Source organism: Protomyctophum bolini, assembly GCF_963924005.1.
Source record: "Protomyctophum bolini genome assembly, chromosome: 11".
In the NCBI taxonomy this organism is placed as follows: domain Eukaryota; kingdom Metazoa; phylum Chordata; class Actinopteri; order Myctophiformes; family Myctophidae; genus Protomyctophum; species Protomyctophum bolini.
The window spans coordinates 31,729,478-31,753,990 of NC_137872.1; the positions used below are offsets into that span (position 1 = coordinate 31,729,478).

General features: G+C 40.9%; 1 protein-coding gene across 2 annotated transcripts in view; it reads left to right on the forward strand.

Annotated features, from left to right (window-relative positions):
• Positions 1 to 5,964, forward strand: part of fmnl1a (formin-like 1a) — a 28,542-nt gene extending 22,578 nt beyond the window's left edge. For both annotated transcript variants that reach the window (XM_080776325.1, XM_080776324.1), the window contains 6 exons: positions 548 to 683; positions 1,158 to 1,321; positions 1,419 to 1,520; positions 2,237 to 2,338; positions 5,263 to 5,368; positions 5,825 to 5,964. In XM_080776325.1, the coding sequence (XP_080632451.1) occupies positions 548 to 683; positions 1,158 to 1,321; positions 1,419 to 1,520; positions 2,237 to 2,338; positions 5,263 to 5,368; positions 5,825 to 5,889 (675 nt within the window). In that variant the 3' untranslated portion in view covers positions 5,890 to 5,964. The remainder of the gene's footprint in view (positions 1 to 547; positions 684 to 1,157; positions 1,322 to 1,418; positions 1,521 to 2,236; positions 2,339 to 5,262; positions 5,369 to 5,824) is intronic.
• The last annotated feature ends 18,549 nt before the right edge of the window (positions 5,965 to 24,513 follow it).

Here is a 24,513-nt window from a genome sequence, read left to right on the forward strand (position 1 = left end):
TTTTCAATAGCTAAAGCATAACATAATGCTTAAAACACCAAAGGGGGTTCCTGCCTAAAATGGGTTAAAACAGTGGTTTTCAACTCTTTTCTTATCAAGGCCCATTATTTATTCTGCATTTGAGCCACGGACCACCATGAGATTTAGCCTTGCAGACCCAAAACAAAAGAATACAATACAGACTTATAGCATGTTATGTAGACAGCACTAGAATTGCATTGTATATAGTCATAGCACGCCATAGTACATATGTATAGCATAGTAGTATATACAGGTATAGTTTATATGTATAAGTTTCATTATATAGATATTCCACTGTTACTTTCTTAGCTTACGCATGTTTCATGATAAATGTTTTTATGTGATGTATTCCCATGCTTTTGTTCTGTTTTGTTAAGTCGCTCTGGATTAAGAGCGTCTGCTAAATGCCTAAATTGTAAATACACACACATGGGTCCATTTTGCTTATCAACTCTCCATTTAGCTGGGGACCACCTGGGACCCCGTCAATCACTCTTATTATTGTTTTCATTTTTTTTTTCTTCAGTTGTTGGAGACAAAGTCCACGGACCGCTCCCAGACTCTCCTTCACTTCATCTGCAGCATAGTCCAGGAGAAATACCCTGACCTCAAAAAATACCCTTTTCACTCGGAGCTGCACTTTTTGGACAAGGCTGCTCTAGGTAAAATAGACTTTTCAAACGTATCATTTATAAATGTGTAATAAAAATGTCACAACATACCAAGACTCGTCCGCTAAAGTAGACATGCCAGTAAAACCCTGATTTAACCATGCGAACCCCAATCTGGGAACCCATTAGCAAAAAAAAAAAGAAAAAACAGTGCCCTGTTTTCCTTGGAATTTAACTCTGGATGGCAGGATGTTGCCTGTTTGGTGAGGTCCGCCTTCTGGTGGGGTGCCTATTTTTTTCATTGCCACTAACGACAATGTAGCCTATACAGGTTCTGAATACCCCTGCCGACAGATTGATAGCACAGCTCGGAATCTGTTCTTTAGTGATTACATGAACCCTAGCATCCTGATTCTGGGCTCACAACACATGAGCTTGTAGAACAGCTATCTTCTCTATCGATGCACACCGTGTGGACTGGAGGGTTTAAGTGATTGACTCTTATTTGTTTTTATTCTTTGCCAGTCTCCTTGGACGGTATTCTCCAGGACATTCGCTCCTTAGAGCGGGGAATGGAGCTGAGTAAGAAGGAGTTCTTGGTGCAGGAAGACAACACGGTGTTGAAGGAGTTCATCAAGACGAACAGTGAACAGTTGGATGCTTTGATCAAAGACAGCAAGAATGCACAGGTTGGTGGTGGGACATGACAAAACGTCTTTGAGCAACGCACTAATCATAAACGTAGTGTTCCTCGCTCTCCTCTCACATTCCCTGCTCCTCCTCTAGGAGGCCTATGGCTTTGCGGTGGAGTATTTCGGAGAGAACCCCAAAACCACGCAACCCTCGATGTTCTTCCCCACATTCGTCCGCTTTGTGAAGGCCTATAAGGTGAGGATGTGTCCCAACCAACTGGCTTGTGGTGTTCTGAAAGTATATGTTCAAAGGCCTCAATCATCGGGTTCCCAAACTTTTTCATGTCAAGGACCCCCAAATTGACACTCATTAGCCTGCGGACCCCCCATTTGAAAAGATATGCCAAGGACCCCCATAAGAGAAGATGTTTACGGCTCTAGCAGTGATTCTCTGCGGCGGCAGTGGCTCAGCGGTAGAGTGATCGGATGGGAACCGCAAGGTTCTCAGTTCGAACCCGGGCTCCCCCAGAGTTGACGTGTCCTTGAGCAAGACTCTGAACCCCTAATTGCTCCTGATGTGCAGGTTGGTGCCTTGCATGGGTTTCCTCCGGCATCGGTGTGTGAATGTAATACACAATCTCTGTAAAGCGCCTTGGATAAAGGCACTATATAAATGCACCATTTACCATTAAGGACCCCCAGTTTTACATGCGTTAGTCTACGGACCCCCATTTAATGGCATTTCTATCTCTGGGACCCCCAATTTATATTGTAAAATCAATGTTAATTTAACTCTGAGTCCATTTGGTTCCATTTGTACACTCTCAGAGTTACAGACCCACAAGGATCCATTTGGTTCCACACTATCATTTAGCTGGGGACCCCCTGGAACTCCCTCAAGGACCCCTTGGGGTCCCAGGACTCCACTTTGGGAACCATTGTTCTAGTGTCTTGTTTGTTTTATTTCCCCAGAAAGCAGAACAGGACATTGAGCAGAAAAATAAACTGGAAAGGGAGAGCACTGAGGAAAAAGTTCTCCAAACAACTTCTCCAAACAAGTCTGGGGCACAACAGGTATACATGATCACCCCTTGATACGCTAACGTTTTTGTGTGTGCGCCAATTTCCCACCCTTTTTTTTTCTAATTTTGTCTTCATGCCAATTGCCAACCCTCTTCTGGTTTGCCTTCGGACTGGTTGCTCCTAGGCATGGTATTGAAAACACGTGCCTCCTCCGATACACATTCCACTTCTTTTCATCGCATGGAAAAGTCACGTTTTTACTTTTCAACAGTCAAATACTGACTTTTCTTAAGGGGGCGCTGTTTTTCCTTTGTCTTGCCAATGGTAAGCCAAACGGGGCTCAAAACAGTTAAAGCACGTGGATTAAATGCAACATAACGCACGTCACTCACCACCTCAATCCTCGGAATATTATGATATTGATTATTTTTCGATTAGTATTAGTTGAGAACGAGAGTTTTGCGACGAAATAAAGTTTAGAAAATGGCCTGTATACAGTATTGACATCCTATATAAGGTAAATATTTTCTAATTTTCCTTTTGCTTTAAGGTGAGACACCCCAGGTGAAATCATGATTTTTCTTTTTTTTTTTTTTTTGCTATTTTGCTTCCTAAACATGTTTTCTTTCAAACTAAAGCAAAATACACATTCAAAATACAGATTTAGATGTTTAGTTGGATAGTTTATTTTAGCCAATGACAGCTCGTTTTTCGGGGTGAAAAGCCACCATCTCTATTTTCATGATTGGTTGTTGGTACAAAGGAAGTGACCATATTTGGATCAGACCACAGTCAGCTTGAGGTCCAGACCTTTCCAATGATATATGCCATTATATGTTGTTGCCAAGGTTTGGATGAGATATTTTGTCTCAAAATAGTGGCTTCAAATAAAACGTTTTGGAATTTTACAATACAAATCTTTAAAGGCCGTTTTCTCAAAATGAGTTTTCCTCATACTTGGGACAAAGAATCTCCACTTCAGTTGAACTCACATACACCAAACTTTCCAGTCTTATTCCTAACTATATTCCGCAGACATTTACACATGGATTTGTTGATATATCATTCACAGCCTGATTTACATCACATTTTATACCAAAAAAATGCCGAAAATTGGGTTTTTTATGCCTGTTGACACTATTTTCTGATTTGTGGAGTGATAATTAGAGATATCAAAAATCCCATGTGTAATTTTCTTTGTCTCTAATGTGTCAACAAAATGAAATGATAATTTTGAACCTGGCTTTATCCGATCTTCAGATTTATCGTCCCGAAATGTATGCAAATTAGCGCATATAATGCATAATTTGCATATTTAAACATATAATTTCAGAAAACTTGTAATACAAAAAATCTTAGTTTTAATATAAGTAATCAACTGGAGAAGTTTCAGTGTGATAGCTATTATTTAACTTTTTTTCCCTATTCACCTGGGGTGTCTCGCCTTAAGTAGCATGTGACATGTCAAACTAGGGGGTTTTCATGATGCTGAATCCATTCCAAGCATTCGTTTTGCATAAAAACACTCATTGGGCTAAATTTGGGCAATGTGCTGACGACTATGGCCGTTTTTAGCCCAAGGAGTGTTTTTTATGCAAAACTAATGCTTGGAATGGATTCAGCATCATGATAACCCTCTAGTTTGACATGTCACATGCTACTTAAAGCAAAAGGAAATCTAGAAAATATTTGCCTTATATTGTTGTTCAGGAAATATTGAAGATACAAAATCAGTTTGGTTCTTTTGCAATTATAGTTTGAGGTTGATCCTGTATTTTCAATAGATTTCCTGTATACTCATTTTCAGCAACACCCTAGCACAACCAAGCATAAAATGCCTTGTCCTCTCTTCTCCACTAGACCCTCAGATCCCCCCCTAACATTTTAATCTAGTCTAGTGTATACTGCAGACTTGGTATAGAGCCCAGGGGTACCCCAGTCAGCTAACTAACTTTTAATGTTTGTCTTACTAGACCGGTGCCCAGCTGTAGAGCACCGAGTTGGTGCCCCTCCCACCAGGCTATGCAATACCTGTTGTACCTGTGTCAGAGTACCCGTTCCACCCATCTGTCTGTGTACTTTTTATGCCCATATATGGATATTTCTGTATCTGTCTCTCTGTGTCACTTTATTCCTATATATGGAGTTCTGTGTCAGGCATGCCCAAATATGAAGGTCCAGAGCCTGGGCAGAGGCCTTTGTGATGGTTCTGTTACACAGCCAATACCATCTTTTACCATCAGGGCGACGGTATATGGTACCTTCCCTGCAGGCTAGGGCCTCAAGATCGTTTGTTCCCATAAGTATAGGACCTATGAACAAGCAGGCCCCATCTCAGTTCCGTGCATAAAGTGTGATGTGATGCCTCTTGGAACTATGACTGGTGGCCTTCTGTTGGCACTGTTTCTTTATTGTCTATGTACTGATGACTGCTGTGCACAAAACAAATTTCTGAAAGGACAAATGAAGTATCTATCTATCTATCTATCTATCTATCTATCTATCTATCTATCTATCTATCTATCTATCTATCTATCTATCTATCTATCTATCTATCTATCTATCTATCTATCTATCTATCTATCTATCTATCTAACTGGCTATCCGACAGACTCAACACCGGGTTCTCGAGGTTATGTGCATTACAGACGTACAGACAGACATACAAATAAAAAAAGTATGGTACAAATACCATACAAAAAAATGATGTTTGATACATCTTTTGTCCCCTAACGTCTCATATTTGCCATTGACAATGAAAGGAGAATATGATGTAAATTTGTGGCAACACAAACATTAAATGCCATTGACAATGAAGGGAAAAGTTACAGCAAATTGCCTATAACCAATCGCATGAATTCAGTTGTTCATGAGATGACGGTATCATTGATGATGTATGGCGATAAGAGCGCCCCTCACTTCACACGGGTGATTTTTAAGTATGTTGCTACAGTATCCATCTTGTTTGTTTGCAGTCCCCCATGACTCCCAGGATGCCCCAGATGGACCTGATAGCAGAGCTGAAGAAGAGGCAGGTGAAGCCGCAGGTGAAGGACGGAGGTCTGGAGGACATCATCACAGGTGTGTTGTTGTATATCAACTCTTTTTCTTTTGTACACAAACTCTTTTGACAAGTGTCGCTCAAACTGAAACGGTGTACATTCAACGGAACACATTAACCCATTAAGACCCGAGGCTTAAACCAGTAGTTCTCACACTTTCAAGATTTTTCAAAAATAGCAGACGTACAATATCTCAGCGCGGCACAAAGTGAAATGAAGTGTGGATGGATTAATGATTCATAATCACACACGCACGTTCTCTCTACAACAATGCTATGAGTTCTGCTAGCTCTCCCTCTGTCTAACGTCTAATTTATTTTCCGTTGTACGATAGCGTCTGAAAATCGCAGCTCTACAAGCTCACGATGCAGCGTGCGGTGCAACGCATTATGAGCTTGTGGATTGGCTGTTTTTAGTTTTTCTGAGTATACTGTAAATCAGAAATATAAGTCAACTTGTCTGTGTTCTGTCTCAGACCTGAAGAAAGCTCCCTACAGACCGACAGACGGCCGGAGAGCAACGCCACGACAGGATACCTGAGCCCAGACACTTCTACTTGTAATGTGTGCATGGAGTCGCACTTAAGCACACAGAACATGAACAAAAATGGACTGTACATAATATAATTTTTCATACAGTCTGGAGAAGTACCCTTACTGTATTTCCTCCACACAAAACAATGCATTTTATAAAATGACATGATGGAGGAGGTCAGCTCCCCAAGGCTTTGTATGTTAATGTTTTTAGTACTTTATCGTTGACGAATAAAAATGGGTACACCTAGAGGCATTGTTGAGCTACTAAAATGCCACAACTTCAATGTACATTTATTATTTTATATTATGATCTACAATAGGAAACATAATGCAAGAAACTGAACCGAGACAAGCTTTCAAATGCAAGCAGTCTCAACCTATAATTAATACTTATATAATACAACATGAATCAAGAATTGACATTCTGGATCTTGGCCATTGTCCATGAAATTGCACCAAATGAGAATTTCAGTTACGGTAGAAATGTAATATAGAATTATGGATAAATTGTTTTTAAAATAGGTTTGTTTTCATTTGTTATCATTTTGGTGCATCTGTTTTCTGTCTGCAATTAAGTCGCATGGGGCTTTTAAATGTATATATCATGTTGCTGAAACCATGCATCTCCATATTTCATTTTGTTATTTTTTTCATAAATTAATGGTTGGAAGTGGTTACGTATGTCAGAGGGTTTCTATAAATATTCAACCAATGAAAGCTATTGACACGGGTGTTTAAAATTATTATTATTAGATCCCTTGGAACACAGGTTATTATTTTTGTTGTTTACTGAAAAGTAATGGTTTTGGACAAACACGGTTTACACTTGACCTGACAGCGGTGATATTATGGGTCTATTTTCTCTATTATTGTGTTCATATATCACACTTTGGGCTGTATTTTGCGTGTCTTAAGTACCAGGTCTTATTCCCTAACTTGAGTAAACTAAAGACCTGGAGGCGTAATCAATGCCATTTGGCTATTCTGAGTGGCCAAAGAGCATTGATCACGCCTCCAGGTCTTTAGTTTACTCAAGTTAGGGAATAAGACACGCAAAATACAGCCCTAGTACTCCACAAACGACTGGATCACTTGGTGTAAAAAGTATGCTATTTCTGTGTTTCCTACGTTTTTAATTATTTCAAAACACTTTCAAAAAACATTTCCAAACAACCAATCTAAGAAATTCCATAAATTCGAAAAACAAATCAAATTTTAAGAAATAGTGAAAATAGCCAATCTACAAGCGTGCAACGCTGTGCGAAGCGACGTGTTGTGAGCTTGTAGATCTGTTATTTTCACTAGTTTGGGTTCCGGGCAATCGTCTAATTTCTCTTTTGGGTCTTGAGCTAAAAGGTTTGGGAACCACTGTTCTAGACTTATCACTCCAGACAACTTGTTTCATCACATCGGATCACATTTCTGTGTCACAGTCACAGATACCAACACAATATACTTAGTTCTCTACTGTTGTAAACATTGACATGGCACACTTATTTTTCTTTATATCAATCATGAGGAATCATCTAGAGTTCTAGACATCAGTTTTCAATCACACCTGCATGCGATTGCTTGAAACTATTAACTACAATGCATTGTTCTTGTACAGTATAACATCAGTGTCTACCCGTCATATTTTCTTAATAAACGTTTCATGTTGGACAATTTGTTGAACCTGCTAGCCTGGAAGTATTTATCCGTATTGTCGTACATGTACATCCACACATTCATGTAAAACCTGTCAAAATATGTACACAATCAGTGTCACTTCCTTAAGTGAGTATGTGTGTGGGTGGGTCCCTGCCTGGCTGGCTGGGTATGTGTGAGCACGAAAACGGCATGGTTGTAACTCTGTCATTTCTCAACCGTTTCGAACGCGGGGCGGCTCGCTTTGGAATCGGGCCGGCACTCTGGGTGCGTTCCTGTGGGTCTGGAACTCCAATGCAATGTGACTTGTCTGGACCCAGTGGCTCAGTGTGTTAGAAAATTGTATTTTATCAGGAACATTAATTAGTGAGGACCAATTATATTTTATTTATTTTTTGAAATTGCTTGCTGTGTAGCCTACTTCTATGTCATGTGCTCGGTGTAAAAAACAATCAAAAAAACATTCGGGGTTCGGGGGGTCGGTGGCCCAGGGGCCCTTTATCTCTAGATCCGCCTATGCTCATTGTGCAGAATGTCCCATTTCAACTTTTCCAATGTATAAAAACCTTTTAGAAAATAGCAGCTGTACAAGCTCAAACAATGCGCCGCATTGCGAGCTTGTAGATCGGCTATTTTCAAATATGGTCAAAATGTATGTGGGAATCCAGGTAAATGGGTGCACCTTTTTGATGAATTGAACAATGTGGACCCTGTTGTAAACAAGTGTAAGGCTTAATTGGGTCGTCCACTCACAGTTAACAGTCTTTGTATTGAGTTTGTGCTTGAAATGTACTGTAATTCTGCAAACTGTTAATAAAGATTTCAATCAATCAATCAATCAAACCTACTGCACCTGACCTAGTCACATGACCAGCAGGAAGCACAAAAGTCTTGTTCCTCCTAGTTGAGAGCCATTTTGCCTCTGCTGCAGGAAATGGGGTACCCTCTCATGCAGGGTGAAGGAGAAAGCACATGGTAGGCCTTGTTTGTTGCAGCCAATGTTGCTAATGGCTTTTGTTTGGTTGAGCATATGCCACTGTTGGCCATATTGTTCATTTGTGCACTTTAGTCTGTTTCCATGTTGTCTTGTTTGACCTTAATAATCAAATGTTCCCTAGGAGAGCTAATTATAAACTTGTCACTTTATTATCTTAGTATCTTGCCTCACTGATTATTGCCCTAATGTTTTATTTATAAAATATATATTTACAATATATTTACTTTACTATGTGAATTTGGTTTGGCATATTTATCTTATTTTGATTTGTTTATTTGCTGTGTGCTGGCTGGGGGCAAACTATCTCAAAATCTAAAGCTTTTAGAAGCCGTTGTCCCATGGCCTAATGTGCAATGATTGGGCGCATACTGGGCCATTATTAATATTGATTGATGTGGTTTAGATGTTGCTGCTATGTACTTTATTTGCTTTTGGTATGGTGTATTTATCTTATTTTTATGTTTAATCTGCTGTGTACGGTTAGTTTAGAGGCCACAGTAGGCGCGTGGGCACACACTGGAAAGACCTGTGGACAAGCTATGCCTCATCTGTGAGACCGGACACTTGCATTTATTGTTTTCATGATACATTTTATTTATTGGCTCAATGTCTCCATTTGATGTTTAGCTGTAACCCTAATCCTTCTGTTGGGAATGATAGTCCCTTGTATAGATAGCAGGTAAAAGCGGTAGTGAGTCAATTCACATTTCCGTCTTCTGCGGAATAGCTTCCACCACCTCCTCTACCATTTCCTTCTACCACCACCACCTCCTAATACCACCTCCTAACACCACCTCCTAATACCACCTCCTTCTAACATCACCTCCTAACACCACCTCCTTCCATGATGTGGTGGAAGCTGATCTGCAGAAGACATGTGAAATTTAGAAAATATAGGGATGTGCCGATGAGACATTTTGGCCGATATCGAGATCCGATATAATTAATTGCTGTTATGGCCGATAACCGATATTACCGATGTCAATATGATCTCATTCTGTATTGAAAAATTATAATTTGTCCATTCTGAAAAATACATACGGGGTAACTGCACTGCAGGCTTAGGCAAGTCAGATTTAACTTAAATACTTTTATATTTGATATTGTAGCATTTTTTATTTCCCCATCCACTCCTCCCTTTTCTCCTCTTCTGTACAGATTCACAGTCCAGTAAGGCTGGACCACCTCCTTCCATTATGTGGTAGTAGCTGATCTGCAGAAGACATGTGAAATTTAGAAAATATGTATAAAAATGAAAAAGACATGTACAGGGTATGGTTAACTATGAACGTGTCTGCTTTACTACATAAGTGTCAAATAAACGTTACCATGACAACCTTTTGTCATGGTATATAAATTATGTCAGATAATATTTGTATTCACAATTATATCATTATATTGTAATGTATTTGCCTGTAAAATTGCTTGCTCTGGCTAGTATCTGTCGGTCCTTTTAGCTACATGTAAAGTGTCTTGGGGACTGATCGGTATGATCCTGGTTGTGTTTCCCATCAGTGCGGTTGTTAACACTGTACAGACTCACGGTCCAGTAAGGCCTGCCACTAACTCATCGTCCGGGGAGACACTCCCCGGAGTTTATGTCTCCCCCTCTGCAGGTCCATGGACTTCTATTATGGACCCCCAGCTGCCTCAAGAGTGTGACTGTGGACCAGGCCTCTTCATGGAGCCAGCAACAGAGTGCCTGCCTGCCTGGAAATAGTCAAGTATCATATGTAAGCGAAGAACCTAATTGTTGAAATGTCTATGTAATGAAACTTGACATACAGTAGCAGTATCTATGCATAGAGTCACACAGATGATACCTGAGGAAAGGGGCTGGTCATTTGTGTGCAGGCCAAGACAAGCACACTGGAAATACCTGTGGACAAGTTATGCCTCATCTGACACAGACTGACACTTAAGTTTATTGTTTTCATGATAAATCTTTTTTTTGGAGCAGTATCTCTCCATTTAATGATGTTAGCTGTAACCCGGAATGATAGTCCCTTGTATAGATAGAACGTGCAGGTAAAAGCGGTAGTGAGTGAATTCACATTTCCGTGTCTTCTGCAGATCAGCTGCCACCACCTCCTCTACAATTTCCTTCTAACACCACCTCCTAATACCACCTAACACCACCTCCTTACACCACTTCCTTCTAACACTACCTCCTAACACCACCTCCTTCCATAATGTGGTGGAAGCTGATCTGCAGAAGACATGTGAAATTTAGAAAATATATGTAAAGGTAATTAGGGATGTGCCGATGAGACATTTTGGCCGATATCGATATCCGATATAAATAATTGCTGTTATGGCCGATAACCGATATTACCGATGTTGATATGTCATTCTGTATTGATTTTTTTAATGATTTTGTCCATTCTGAAAAATACATGTAACAGGGTAACTGCACTACAGGCTTAGGCAAGTCAGATTTAACTTAAATACCTTTATATTTAATATTGTGAGCTTGTAGATCTGTTCAAGCTGTTATTTTGGGCTTGTTTATCTGTGAAGACAGACCGATTAATCGGACCGATGAATTATTCGGTCTAATTGATTCATCGAACCGATGCCGATTGATCTAAAAACAACTCAAATTGGCCGATACCGATGTGTTTGCCGATTAATCTCCCATCACTAAAAACATGGAGAAAAACAGACACCTTCAATGTTAACCATATAAGTGTCAAATAAACTTTATCATGAAAACCTTTTGTTATGGTATATCAATGTCAGATTATATTATTGTGAATATAATAATGATATAATATTATATTGTAATGTATTTTCCTGTAAAATTGCTTGCTCTGGCTAGTATCTCTGTCGGTCCTTTGCTCTACATGTAAAGTGTCGGTATGATGCAGAATAGGGAGGTTATTCAAGTTTTTTTTTAGCCTGGGGGCGGCATTTTATATTCCCTGCCCCCTCCTCCCTTTCCTCCCCCCCCTGTGTTTCCCATCAGTGTGGCTGTTATTAACACTGTACAGACTCACGGTCCAGTAAGGCGTGCCACTAACTCATCGTCCGGGGAGACACTCCCCGGAGTTTTTCGTCTCCCACTCTGCAGGTCGATGGACTTCTACTATGGACCCCCAGCTGCCTCAAGAGTGTGACCGTGGACCAGGCCTCTTCATGGAGCCAGCAACAGAGTGTCTGCCTGCCTGCAGGGAATAGTCATCAAGTATCATATGTAAGTGAAGAACCTAACCGTTAAAATTTCTATATAATAAACTATGCATCGATACTATACAGTAGGAAAGGAGCTGGTCATTTGTGTGCAGGCCAAGACAAGCACACTGGAAAGACCTGTGGACAAGGGTGGACAAGTGTCTCTCCATTTGATGTTTAGCTGTAACGGCTAATCCTTGTGTTGGGAATGATATTTGAGTGTTGTATAGATAGCACGTGCAGGTAAAAGCGGTAGTGAGTGAATTCACATTTTCTTGTCTTCTGAAGATCAGCTTCCACCACCTCCTCTACTATTTCCTTCTAATACCAACTCCTAACACCACCTCCTTCTAACACCACCTAACACCACCTCCTTGAATTATGTGGTGGAAGCTGATCTGTCATGAAGTCATGTGAAATTTAGAAAATATGTAGTAAAGCAGACACGTTCATCGTTAACCCATTCCCTGTACCATTTATTTTCATTTTTATTGTTTCAAATAAACTTTACCATGACAACCTCTTGTTATGGTATATCAATGTGGTCAGATAATATATAATTGTATTCACAATTATATCATTATATTGTAATGTATTTGCCTGTAAAATTGCTTGCTCTGGGTAGTATCTCTGTCGGACCTTTGCTCTATATACAGTACATGTAAAAAAAAAAAATCCCCCTAACTTTTCTCCTCTCCTAACCCCTTGGTTGTGTGGGATCATTTCCAATCAGTTAACACTTGTTTGTTTAACACTTATTGTATGTGTTTTTGTATGGATAGTTTTATCATCGTTTTTAAGAGCCTACTCAGGGACTACAGATGTAAACTAGCTTTTGGCTAACTCTGGCCCATTTACATGGATGTGAAAACTGACATGTTGATTAATGAGCATTTTCCCTGTCAAATAAATAAATAAACATTGTACAGACTGACTCACTGTCCAGTAAGGCCTGCCACTAACTCATCATCCGGGGAGCCACTCCCTGGTGTTTATTTTTGTCTCACACTCTGCAGTTCCATGGACTTGTAATATGGACCCCCAGCTGCCTATCAAGAGTGTGACTGTGGACCAGGCTTCTTCACAGAGCCTTCACTCAGCCTATGAAGAGTGTGACTGTGGACCCGGCCTCCTCACAGAGCACGACCATGGACTGCTACCATATCATAGTACATCACAACGCTGCATTTTATCTTAAAAGTAATACTTCATATGATCTGACATCATTGTGGCAACAATGATGTCAGAAATCATGTCAAAAAGGGCGAAATAAAAGGACAGTCGCTTGTAGCAGGCATTATGTATGTGGGAACAAGTGGGTGAATGTTATTGCTTGTAGTGGCTTAGGTATGCGACTCTTCCCTTTGCATCAGGTATCATCTGCTTGACTCTTCCCGACACACCCACAACCTCTCTGGCACTGAATCGTCCATAATCATAACGTCTGCCATTGCCAGGTTCTTCTTAATCCGAGTGCATTTTTGTGGCTCTTGAAGCAGAGGCAGGTACTCGCCCATCTCTTCCAAAACAAGTCAACAAGCTCAAGTGGCATGACTGAGGTGCTGATAATTATATTTCCATTGCTGACCCACGAGAAAGAAGCTTGGGGGCTCTTTTTGGTCAAACAGTAGTGTGTTAGAGGCCCATTAGCTCTGTGTATCTTCATTTGATGTTTGACTGTAACCCCAAACCTTGTGTTGGGAATTGAAGTCCCCTGTATATATGACAGGTGCAAGTAGATCAGCAGATCAGCTTCCACCAACTTCTAACACCACCTCCTTCTAACACATCCTAACACCACCTAACACCACCTCCTTCCATATTGGTGGAAGCTGATCTGCAGAAGATATATGATGTGAATTCACTCACTCCCACTGGTAGCAACCCAGACCTGGCCTTTGCCGTGTGTCAGCAATGGAAATGCACAAAAGACTTGTAAAGACTTTGCTGAAGGGTGAAAAAGTGCAGTATCTCGTTGACTTGTTTTGGAAGAGATGGGTGAGTACCTCTCTCTGCTTCAACTGCCACAAAAGTGGACTCAGATAAAGAAGGGTTTCTTTATCTGAGTCCACTTTTGTGTTGTCCCCATCCTGTTATGCATAACAAATATTTCAGGGCCTATCACTTACGATATTTATGTTGCCAGATTAACCCCCTGGTCTCTGTCCCTACTATATTAAGTTGTAAAACTGTGGAATAATGTTGTGATTCAGTCATGGAATAACGCTATGTCAAGCCTGGATCTGTAACATCATTTCACTGAGAATCAATTTATATAAATTCCTCTAAACTTTATAATTAGGTGTGGTCTGAATTCCTTCGTCTTCCAATTACTTTTTAAAGGTCTTTTAACAAGGTGTTTTATCCATTGCCTGGATTGTGTTCAAAGGGTTTTTCTAGGATTGGTTAAGGTGACTAAAGGATTTTATTCAAAGGGTATTTCACTCATTTGCAAAAGATAATGTATACCGATTAATTTGGTTCCATTCAAAGTTCTCTCAAAGGTTTATCCATTGTGCTATCTTAAATTGACAGCGCACTATATTTGACAACTAGGCCTAAGGTTTTTGAAAAAGTTTCTTACTGTCTTAAACTGACAGTCCTATATTCCTATATTAGGATAATTTATTTGGGTTTTATTTACATTTTCATGGTGGTCTGGACATATTTTAATTTAAGGTCCTGGTTCAGACTTACATTATTCACATATAAAATAAAAACATTCTCATAATGGTAGAATTAGAACCATCACCATCTCCATTTGATGTTTTGCTGTAACCCTCTTCACAGAGCCTATGTGACTATGGACTCTGCCTCCTCACAGAGCACAACCATGCACTGCTACCATGTTATATTACACCACACCACTACACTGTATTTTATCTTAACATTCTTATTCCACTATATACGTATTATCTGACATTGTTGTACTATATATCACTATTATGTTTATTTCTATTGCTACTGCTATTGCCTGTATTTCCTCTTTCTCTCCCCCGACATAGTCGGGTTCTGCTTGATGTTTCTTCTAAATTCCAATACCCCAAATCTCGGCCACTTGCTCACTCGCACAGTCCAGCATGGTAGTGTTACGGTGATATTGGTGACCTGCTGAAATATGTGACCATCGATCTTGTGGACTTCACACAACTTTATGGAGATCTTTAAATACAAGGCCTAAATATCACTAGGTTTTTTTACTCTGAATGTAAATTGTTACGTTTCATTTATCAGCAGACATTGACATTGTGATTGTCTACACGATTTTCACATATTTCAGCAGGTCACCAATTTCATCGTAACACCACCATGCTGGAGTGACCGAGTGTGAGGGAGTGGCCGAGATTTTAAGGTATTGGAATACAGGTTTTTTTATGTGAAATGTGGACTATTGTGTGAGGGTATTGGACTATGTTCAAAAGGACATTTGAGGTTTTGATGGCATGGGATAATAAAGTTGTTTTTATTTTTGTTGCTTCCTCTTGCCTCATGTAAAGCATCTTTGGGTACTCAGAAAGGTGCTATATAAGTGTGAGATATTGTTGCGACCATAGGTCGCATTTACTATGAAAACCTGCATCTCCCGTCCGTCCGTCCCACGCCTCCATACTGTACTGTATATGCATGTCGGGAGCGACGGTGTTGTCGGACTAATGCTTGTCGGACTGATAGTATGTCTAACAAATGTATGCACTATGCACCCCAGATATCACACTCGCATTGCACAATTTGAAAAAGATTCAAAACGATATAAAACAGTTACATATTGTGGGGGTTTGTATGCTCACCAAGGTTTTAAAACGACTCAAGGGTACCAATGTGGTACATTTTAATGTTGTTTGCAGGTCATTCCATGTATTAGGCAATTAGGGCCATAGAAGCTAAAAGCAGATCTACCAAGTTCAGAGTTAACTTTTGATAACTTGAATTTGGGGGAATTACTTGAACGGGTGTGGTAGGGTTCAGAGTCCCTTTTCAGGAAAGATGAGATTTATTTAGGACAATCTCCAAGCATGGCTTTATACAAGAACAGGTGCCAATGTAGTTCTCGTCTCTCTTGTCAGGGAGGACCATCCAACCTTGTTATATATTAAGATAGTTGCGGAGGAGTGTTGCGGAGGATGAGAAACATTAGCAAATGTTGCGGAGGAATACGGAGGACTTTTTTTGAAATTTTGAAAAAAAAAAAGTTATCCTCGTTTCTCATCATTTTGGACCATGGGCTATAGCCCATATCGTACGGCATACTATAGCACGCCGTTTTTCATCATTTTTGAGGATTTGAAAAAAACGATGGGTTATAGCCCATGTTTTTTGAAACTTTGGAAAAAAAAATTATCCTCGTTTCTCAACATTTTGGACCATGGGCTATAGCCCATATCGTACGGCATACTATAGCACGCCGTTTTTAATCATTTTGGAGGATTTGAAAAAAATGAAAAAATGAAAAAAACGATGGGTTATAGCCCATGTTTTTTGAAACTTTGAAAAAAAAAGTTATCCTCGTTTCTCATCATTTTGGACCATGGGCTATAGCCCATATCGTACGGCATACTCTAGCACGCCGTTTTTCATCATTTTTGAGGATTTCAAAAGAAAAAAAAAACGATGGGTTATAGCCCATGTTTTTTTTTTTGTTTTTTTTTAAAGGTTATCCTCGTTTCTCATCATTTTGGACCATGGGCTATAGCCCATATCGTACGGCATACTATAGCACGCCATTTTTCATCATTTTTGAGGATTTGAAAAAAATCAAAAAAACGATGGGTTATAGCCCATGTTTTTTTTTAATTTTTGAAAAAAAAAGTTATCCTCGTTTCTCATCATTTTGGACCATGGGCTATATCCTATATCGTACGGTATACTATAGCACGTAGTTTTTCATCATTTTTGAGGATTTGAAAAAAATGAAAAAATGAAAAAAACGATGGGTTATAGCCCATGTTTTTTGAAATTTTGAAAAAAAAGTTATCCTCGTTTCTCATCATTTTGGACCATGGGCTATAGCCTATATCGTACGGTATACTATAGCACGTAGTTTTTCATCATTTTTGAGGATTTGAAAAAAATGAAAAAAACGATGGGTTATAGCCCATGTTTTTTGAAATTTTGAAAAAAAAAAGTTATCCTCGTTTCTCATCATTTTGGACCATGGGCTATGTGAGAGTGTCGAGCGGCCAAGGCAACAAATGAATAGAGACCAGTCCAGGGCACCTTCAATAAGGCTTTATTTCTCCATCACTTTGACAGGCCTATGCATAACAACCTGTCATATCTCGGGTTCAATACAACTGACTGCTTTTTATAGTGCAGTCCATTCCCTGGTTAGCCCATACCATTCCCCATGGGTAACCATAACCATATTCCCCATTCTTAGAATCACACAATGCCATTTTATATAAACTTACTCCCCCTATTATGCACCCTCCATACCTATTTACAATTAGTAGTTAGCATAGAATATATATACAACACATACAGGATTACATTCATTATAGACTATAGTCCATCCCAATCCCCCCTGCTCCATTTCCCACTTGGTCCCTCCCGGAACTATAAGAGGGGTGCCTATACCCAGAGGGAACTCATTTGCCCGAACACCACCCTGAGAGGAGGATGAGAATAAACAGAGGTAAGTTTAGACAGAGATTTACATTCCTTCTTTACAAGTCTTCTCCTTATACTGGTCAATTAGAAAGTATGCTGTCCTATTTATTCCTAAACTAATGTGCCTTATCTCTGCTCATTTGTAGGTGTATGAGGAGATCCACCACTTCAGAGAATCACCGACAACTCAGTGTCCCCCCTTAACTTCAATAAATGCATTTGTTACAATTTGTGTCCTTATTTACATTATACATAGAATTGTGTTAGCCTCTGCATTAGGTATAGTGACGGCATCCGCCGTCACAGGCTATAGCCCATATCGTACGGCATACTATAGCACGCCGTTTTTCATCATTTTTGAGGATTTGAAAAAAATGAGAAAATGAAAAAACGATGGGTTATAGCCCATGTTTTTTTTAATTTTGAAAAAAAGTTATCCTCGTTTCTCATCATTTTAGACCATGGGCTATAGCCCATATCGTACGGCGTACTATAGCACGCCATTTTTCATCATTTTTGAGGATTTGAAAAAAAATGTAAAATTAAAAAAACGATGGGTTATAGCCCATGTTTTTTTTTAATTTTGAAAAAAAAAAGTTATCATCGTTTCTCATCATTTTGGACCATGGGCTATAACCCATATCGTACGGCATACTATAGCACGTAGTTTTTCATCATTTTTGAGGATTTGAAAAAAATGAAAAAATGAAAAAAACGATGGCTTATAGCCCATGTTTTTTGAAATTTTGAAAAAAAAAAGTATCCTCGTTTCTCATCATTTTGGACCATGGGCTATAGCCCATATCGTACGGCATACTATAGCACGCCGTTTTTCATCATTTTTGAGGATTTGAAAAAAATGAAAAAATGAAAAAACGATGGGTTATAGCCCATGTTTTTTTTTTTTTGGAAAAAAAAAGTTATCCTCGTTTCTCATCATTTTGGACCATGGGCTATAGCCCATATCGTACGGCATACTATAGCACGCCGTTTTTCATCATTTTGGAGGATTTGAAAAAAATGAAAAAATGAAAAAAACGATGGGTTATAAATCCCACATTAGTCAAAACTGTGACATTTTCCTTTACACACTGATTTCCAGAAGGACAACTTTAAAGCAGCCCAGAAATTCAACATGTTTGTGTGCCTCAATGGCACAGTGGATAAGTCAAATGATATCCGTAGTATACCTAGTAGAAGTGTGCCGGTTCAAACCTGACTCATATCTTTACGTTCAAGACCGATTTCAGAAGAAGAAAACAAACAAAAAAGGTGTGTAGTAGTATCCAGCAGTTAGCTCACTGTGATCAGAGGTGTCATTGAGAGCCACAGGTCCACGGTTCGAATCCCACATTAGTCAAAACTGTGACACTTTGCTTTACACACTGATTTCCAGAAGGACAACTTTAAAGCAGCCCAGAAATTCACCATGTTTGTGTGCCTCAATGGCCCAGTGGATAAGTCAAATGTATACCAAAAGTATACCTAGTAGAAGTGTGCCGGTTCGAACCTGACTCATATCTTTACGTTCAAGACCGATTTCAGAAGAAGAAAACAAACAAAAAAGCTTTGTATTAGTATCCAGCAGTTAGCTCACTGTGATGAGAGGCTGTCATTGAGAGCCACAGGTCCAGGGTTCAAATCCTGGTCAAAACTGTGACACTTTGCTTTACACACTGATTTCCAGAAGGACAACTTTAAAGCAGCCCAGAAATTCACCATGTTTGTGTGCCTCAATGGCCCAGTGGATAAGTCAAATGTATACCAAAAGTATACCTAGTAGAAGTGTGCCGGTTCGAACCTGACTCATATCTTTACGTTCAAGACCGATTTCAGAAGAAGAAAACAAACAAAAAAGCTTTGTATTAGTATCCAGCAGTTAGCTCACTGTGATGAGAGGCTGTCATTGAGAGCCACAGGTCCAGGGTTCAAATCCTGGTCAAAACTGTGACACTTTGCTTTACACACTGATTTCCAGAAGGACAACTTTAAAGCAGCCCAGAAATTCACCATGTTTGTGTGCCTCAATGGCCCAGTGGATAAGTCAAATGTATACCAAAAGTATACCTAGTAGAAGTGTGCCGGTTCGAACCTGACTCATATCTTTACGTTCAAGACCGATTTCAGAAGAAGAAAACAAACAAAAAAGCTTTGTATTAGTATCCAGCAGTTAGCTCACTGTGATGAGAAGCTGTCATTGAGAGCCACAGGTCCAGGGTTCAAATCCTGGTCAAAACTGTGACACTTTGCTTTACACACTGATTTCCAGAAGGACAACTTTAAAGCAGCCCAGAAATTCACCATGTTTGTGTGCCTCAATGGCCCAGTGGATAAGTCAAATGTATACCAAAAGTATACCTAGTAGAAGTGTGCCGGTTCGAACCTGACTCATATCTTTACGTTCAAGACCGATTTCAGAAGAAGAAAACAAACAAAAAAGCTTTGTATTAGTATCCAGCAGTTAGCTCACTGTGATGAGAGGCTGTCATTGAGAGCCACAGGTCCAGGGTTCAAATCCTGGTCAAAACTGTGACACTTTGCTTTACACACTGATTTCCAGAAGGACAACTTTAAAGCAGCCCAGAAATTCACCATGTTTGTGTGCCTCAATGGCCCAATGGATAAGTCAAATGATATCCGTAGTATACCTAGTAGAAGTGTGCCGGTTCGAACCCGACTCACTCCTAGTAGGCGGTGATGGTTCAAATCACTGACACCTAGAGTTGGAGTGGCCCAGTGGATAAATCAGATGATATCCATAGAATACCTAGTACAAGTATGCTGGTTCAAATCACCAACACCTAGAGTAGGAGGAGAGTAGGGGGCAGGTAGGAGGAGAGTAGGGGTCAGGTAGGAGGAGAGTAGGGGTCAGGTAGGAGGAGAGTAGGGTTCCGTTAGGAGGAGAGCAGGGTGGTCAGGTAGGAGGAGAGTAGATGTCAGGCAGGAGGAGAGTATGGGTGAGGTAGGAGGAGAGTAAGGTTCAGGTAGGAGGAGAGCAGGGTGGTCAGGTAGGAGGAGAGTAGGAAGACAGTAGGGGTCAGGTAGGAAGAGAGTAGGGGTCAGGTAGGAAGGAGAGGGGCCAGGCAGGGAGAGAGTAGGAAGGAGAGGGGTCAGGCAGGAGTAGAGTCGGAAGGGGAGGGGTCAGGCAGGAGGATAGTAGGAAGGGGAGGGGCCAGGCAGGAGGAGAGTATGAAGGGGAGGGGCCAGGCAGGGGTATAGTAGGAAGGGGAGGGGCCAGGCAGGAGGAGAGTAGGAAGGGGACGGGCCAGGCAGGGGGACAGTAGGAAGGGGAGGGGCCAGGCAGGAGGAGAGTAGGAAGGGGAGGGGCCAGGCAGGAGGAGAGTAGGAAGTGGAGGGGCCAGGCAGAGGGAGAGTAGGAAGTGGAGGGGCCAGGCAGGGGGAGAGTAGGAAGGGGAGGGGCCAGGCAGGGGGAGAGTGGGGAGGACCCAGGCAGGAGTATGGGGAGGGGCCAGGCAGGGGGAGAGTAGGAAGGGGAGGGGCCAGGCAGGGGGAGAGTAGGAAGGGGACGGGCCAGGCAGGGGGACAGTAGGGAGGGGCCAGGCAGGAGGAGAGTAGGAAGGGGAGGGGCCAGGCAGGGGAGAGTAGGAAGTGGAGGGGCCAGGCAGAGGGAGAGTAGGAAGTGGAGGGGCCAGGCAGGGGGAGAGTAGGAAGGGGAGGGGCCAGGCAGGGGGAGACTAGGAACAATTTTAAAAATTTAGAAATTTAGAAATTTGAAATTTGAAATTTAAAATTTAAAATTTATAAAAAAAAGTCTGCTACTTGCTACTTGCTACTTGCTACTTGCTACTTGCTACTTGCTACTTGCTACTTGCTACTTGCTACTTGCTACTTGCTACTTGCTACTTGCTACTTGCTACTTGCTACTTGCTACTTGCTACTTGCTACTTGCTACTTGCTACTTGCTACTTGCTACTTGCTACTTGCTACTTGCTACTTGCTACTTGCTACTTGCTACTTGCTACTTGCTACTTGCTACTTGCTACTTGCTACTTGCTACTTGCTACTTGCTACTTGCTACTTGCTACTTGCTACTTGCTACTTGCTACTTGCTACTTGCTACTTGCTACTTGCTACTTGCTACTTGCTACTTGCTACTTGCTACTTGCTACTTGCTACTTGCTACTTGCTACTTGCTACTTGCTACTTGCTACTTGCTACTTGCTACTTGCTACTTGCTACTTGCTACTTGCTACTTGCTACTTGCTACTTGCTACTTGCTACTTGCTACTTGCTACTTGCTACTTGCTACTTGCTACTTGCTACTTGCTACTTGCTACTTGCTACTTGCTACTTGCTACTTGCTACTTGCTACTTGCTACTTGCTACTTGCTACTTGCTACTTGCTACTTGCTACTTGCTACTTGCTACTTGCTACTTGCTACTTGCTACTTGCTACTTGCTACTTGCTACTTGCTACTTGCTACTTGCTACTTGCTACTTGCTACTTGCTACTTGCTACTTGCTACTTGCTACTTGCTACTTGCTACTTGCTACTTGCTACTTGCTACTTGCTACTTGCTACTTGCTACTTGCTACTTGCTACTTGCTACTTGCTACTTGCTACTTGCTACTTGCTACTTGCTACTTGCTACTTGCTACTTGCTACTTGCTACTTGCTACTTGCTACTTGCTACTTGCTACTTGCTACTTGCTACTTGCTACTTGCTACTTGCTACTTGCTACTTGCTACTTGCTACTTGCTACTTGCTACTTGCTACTTGCTACTTGCTACTTGCTACTTGCTACTTGCTACTTGCTACTTGCTACTTGCTACTTGCTACTTGCTACTTGCTACTTGCTACTTGCTACTTGCTACTTGCTACTTGCTACTTGCTACTTGCTACTTGCTACTTGCTACTTGCTACTTGCTACTTGCTACTTGCTACTTGCTACTTGCTACTTGCTACTTGCTACTTGCTACTTGCTACTTGCTACTTGCTACTTGCTACTTGCTACTTGCTACTTGCTACTTGCTACTTGCTACTTGCTACTTGCTACTTGCTACTTGCTACTTGCTACTTGCTACTTGCTACTTGCTACTTGCTACTTGCTACTTGCTACTTGCTACTTGCTACTTGCTACTTGCTACTTGCTACTTGCTACTTGCTACTTGCTACTTGCTACTTGCTACTTGCTACTTGCTACTTGCTACTTGCTACTTGCTACTTGCTACTTGCTACTTGCTACTTGCTACTTGCTACTTGCTACTTGCTACTTGCTACTTGCTACTTGCTACTTGCTACTTGCTACTTGCTACTTGCTACTTGCTACTTGCTACTTGCTACTTGCTACTTGCTACTTGCTACTTGCTACTTGCTACTTGCTACTTGCTACTTGCTACTTGCTACTTGCTACTTGCTACTTGCTACTTGCTACTTGCTACTTGCTACTTGCTACTTGCTACTTGCTACTTGCTACTTGCTACTTGCTACTTGCTACTTGCTACTTGCTACTTGCTACTTGCTACTTGCTACTTGCTACTTGCTACTTGCTACTTGCTACTTGCTACTTGCTACTTGCTACTTGCTACTTGCTACTTGCTACTTGCTACTTGCTACTTGCTACTTGCTACTTGCTACTTGCTACTTGCTACTTGCTACTTGCTACTTGCTACTTGCTACTTGCTACTTGCTACTTGCTACTTGCTACTTGCTACTTGCTACTTGCTACTTGCTACTTGCTACTTGCTACTTGCTACTTGCTACTTGCTACTTGCTACTTGCTACTTGCTACTTGCTACTTGCTACTTGCTACTTGCTACTTGCTACTTGCTACTTGCTACTTGCTACTTGCTACTTGCTACTTGCTACTTGCTACTTGCTACTTGCTACTTGCTACTTGCTACTTGCTACTTGCTACTTGCTACTTGCTACTTGCTACTTGCTACTTGCTACTTGCTACTTGCTACTTGCTACTTGCTACTTGCTACTTGCTACTTGCTACTTGCTACTTGCTACTTGCTACTTGCTACTTGCTACTTGCTACTTGCTACTTGCTACTTGCTACTTGCTACTTGCTACTTGCTACTTGCTACTTGCTACTTGCTACTTGCTACTTGCTACTTGCTACTTGCTACTTGCTACTTGCTACTTGCTACTTGCTACTTGCTACTTGCTACTTGCTACTTGCTACTTGCTACTTGCTACTTGCTACTTGCTACTTGCTACTTGCTACTTGCTACTTGCTACTTGCTACTTGCTACTTGCTACTTGCTACTTGCTACTTGCTACTTGCTACTTGCTACTTGCTACTTGCTACTTGCTACTTGCTACTTGCTACTTGCTACTTGCTACTTGCTACTTGCTACTTGCTACTTGCTACTTGCTACTTGCTACTTGCTACTTGCTACTTGCTACTTGCTACTTGCTACTTGCTACTTGCTACTTGCTACTTGCTACTTGCTACTTGCTACTTGCTACTTGCTACTTGCTACTTGCTACTTGCTACTTGCTACTTGCTACTTGCTACTTGCTACTTGCTACTTGCTACTTGCTACTTGCTACTTGCTACTTGCTACTTGCTACTTGCTACTTGCTACTTGCTACTTGCTACTTGCTACTTGCTACTTGCTACTTGCTACTTGCTACTTGCTACTTGCTACTTGCTACTTGCTACTTGCTACTTGCTACTTGCTACTTGCTACTTGCTACTTGCTACTTGCTACTTGCTACTTGCTACTTGCTACTTGCTACTTGCTACTTGCTACTTGCTACTTGCTACTTGCTACTTGCTACTTGCTACTTGCTACTTGCTACTTGCTACTTGCTACTTGCTACTTGCTACTTGCTACTTGCTACTTGCTACTTGCTACTTGCTACTTGCTACTTGCTACTTGCTACTTGCTACTTGCTACTTGCTACTTGCTACTTGCTACTTGCTACTTGCTACTTGCTACTTGCTACTTGCTACTTGCTACTTGCTACTTGCTACTTGCTACTTGCTACTTGCTACTTGCTACTTGCTACTTGCTACTTGCTACTTGCTACTTGCTACTTGCTACTTGCTACTTGCTACTTGCTACTTGCTACTTGCTACTTGCTACTTGCTACTTGCTACTTGCTACTTGCTACTTGCTACTTGCTACTTGCTACTTGCTACTTGCTACTTGCTACTTGCTACTTGCTACTTGCTACTTGCTACTTGCTACTTGCTACTTGCTACTTGCTACTTGCTACTTGCTAC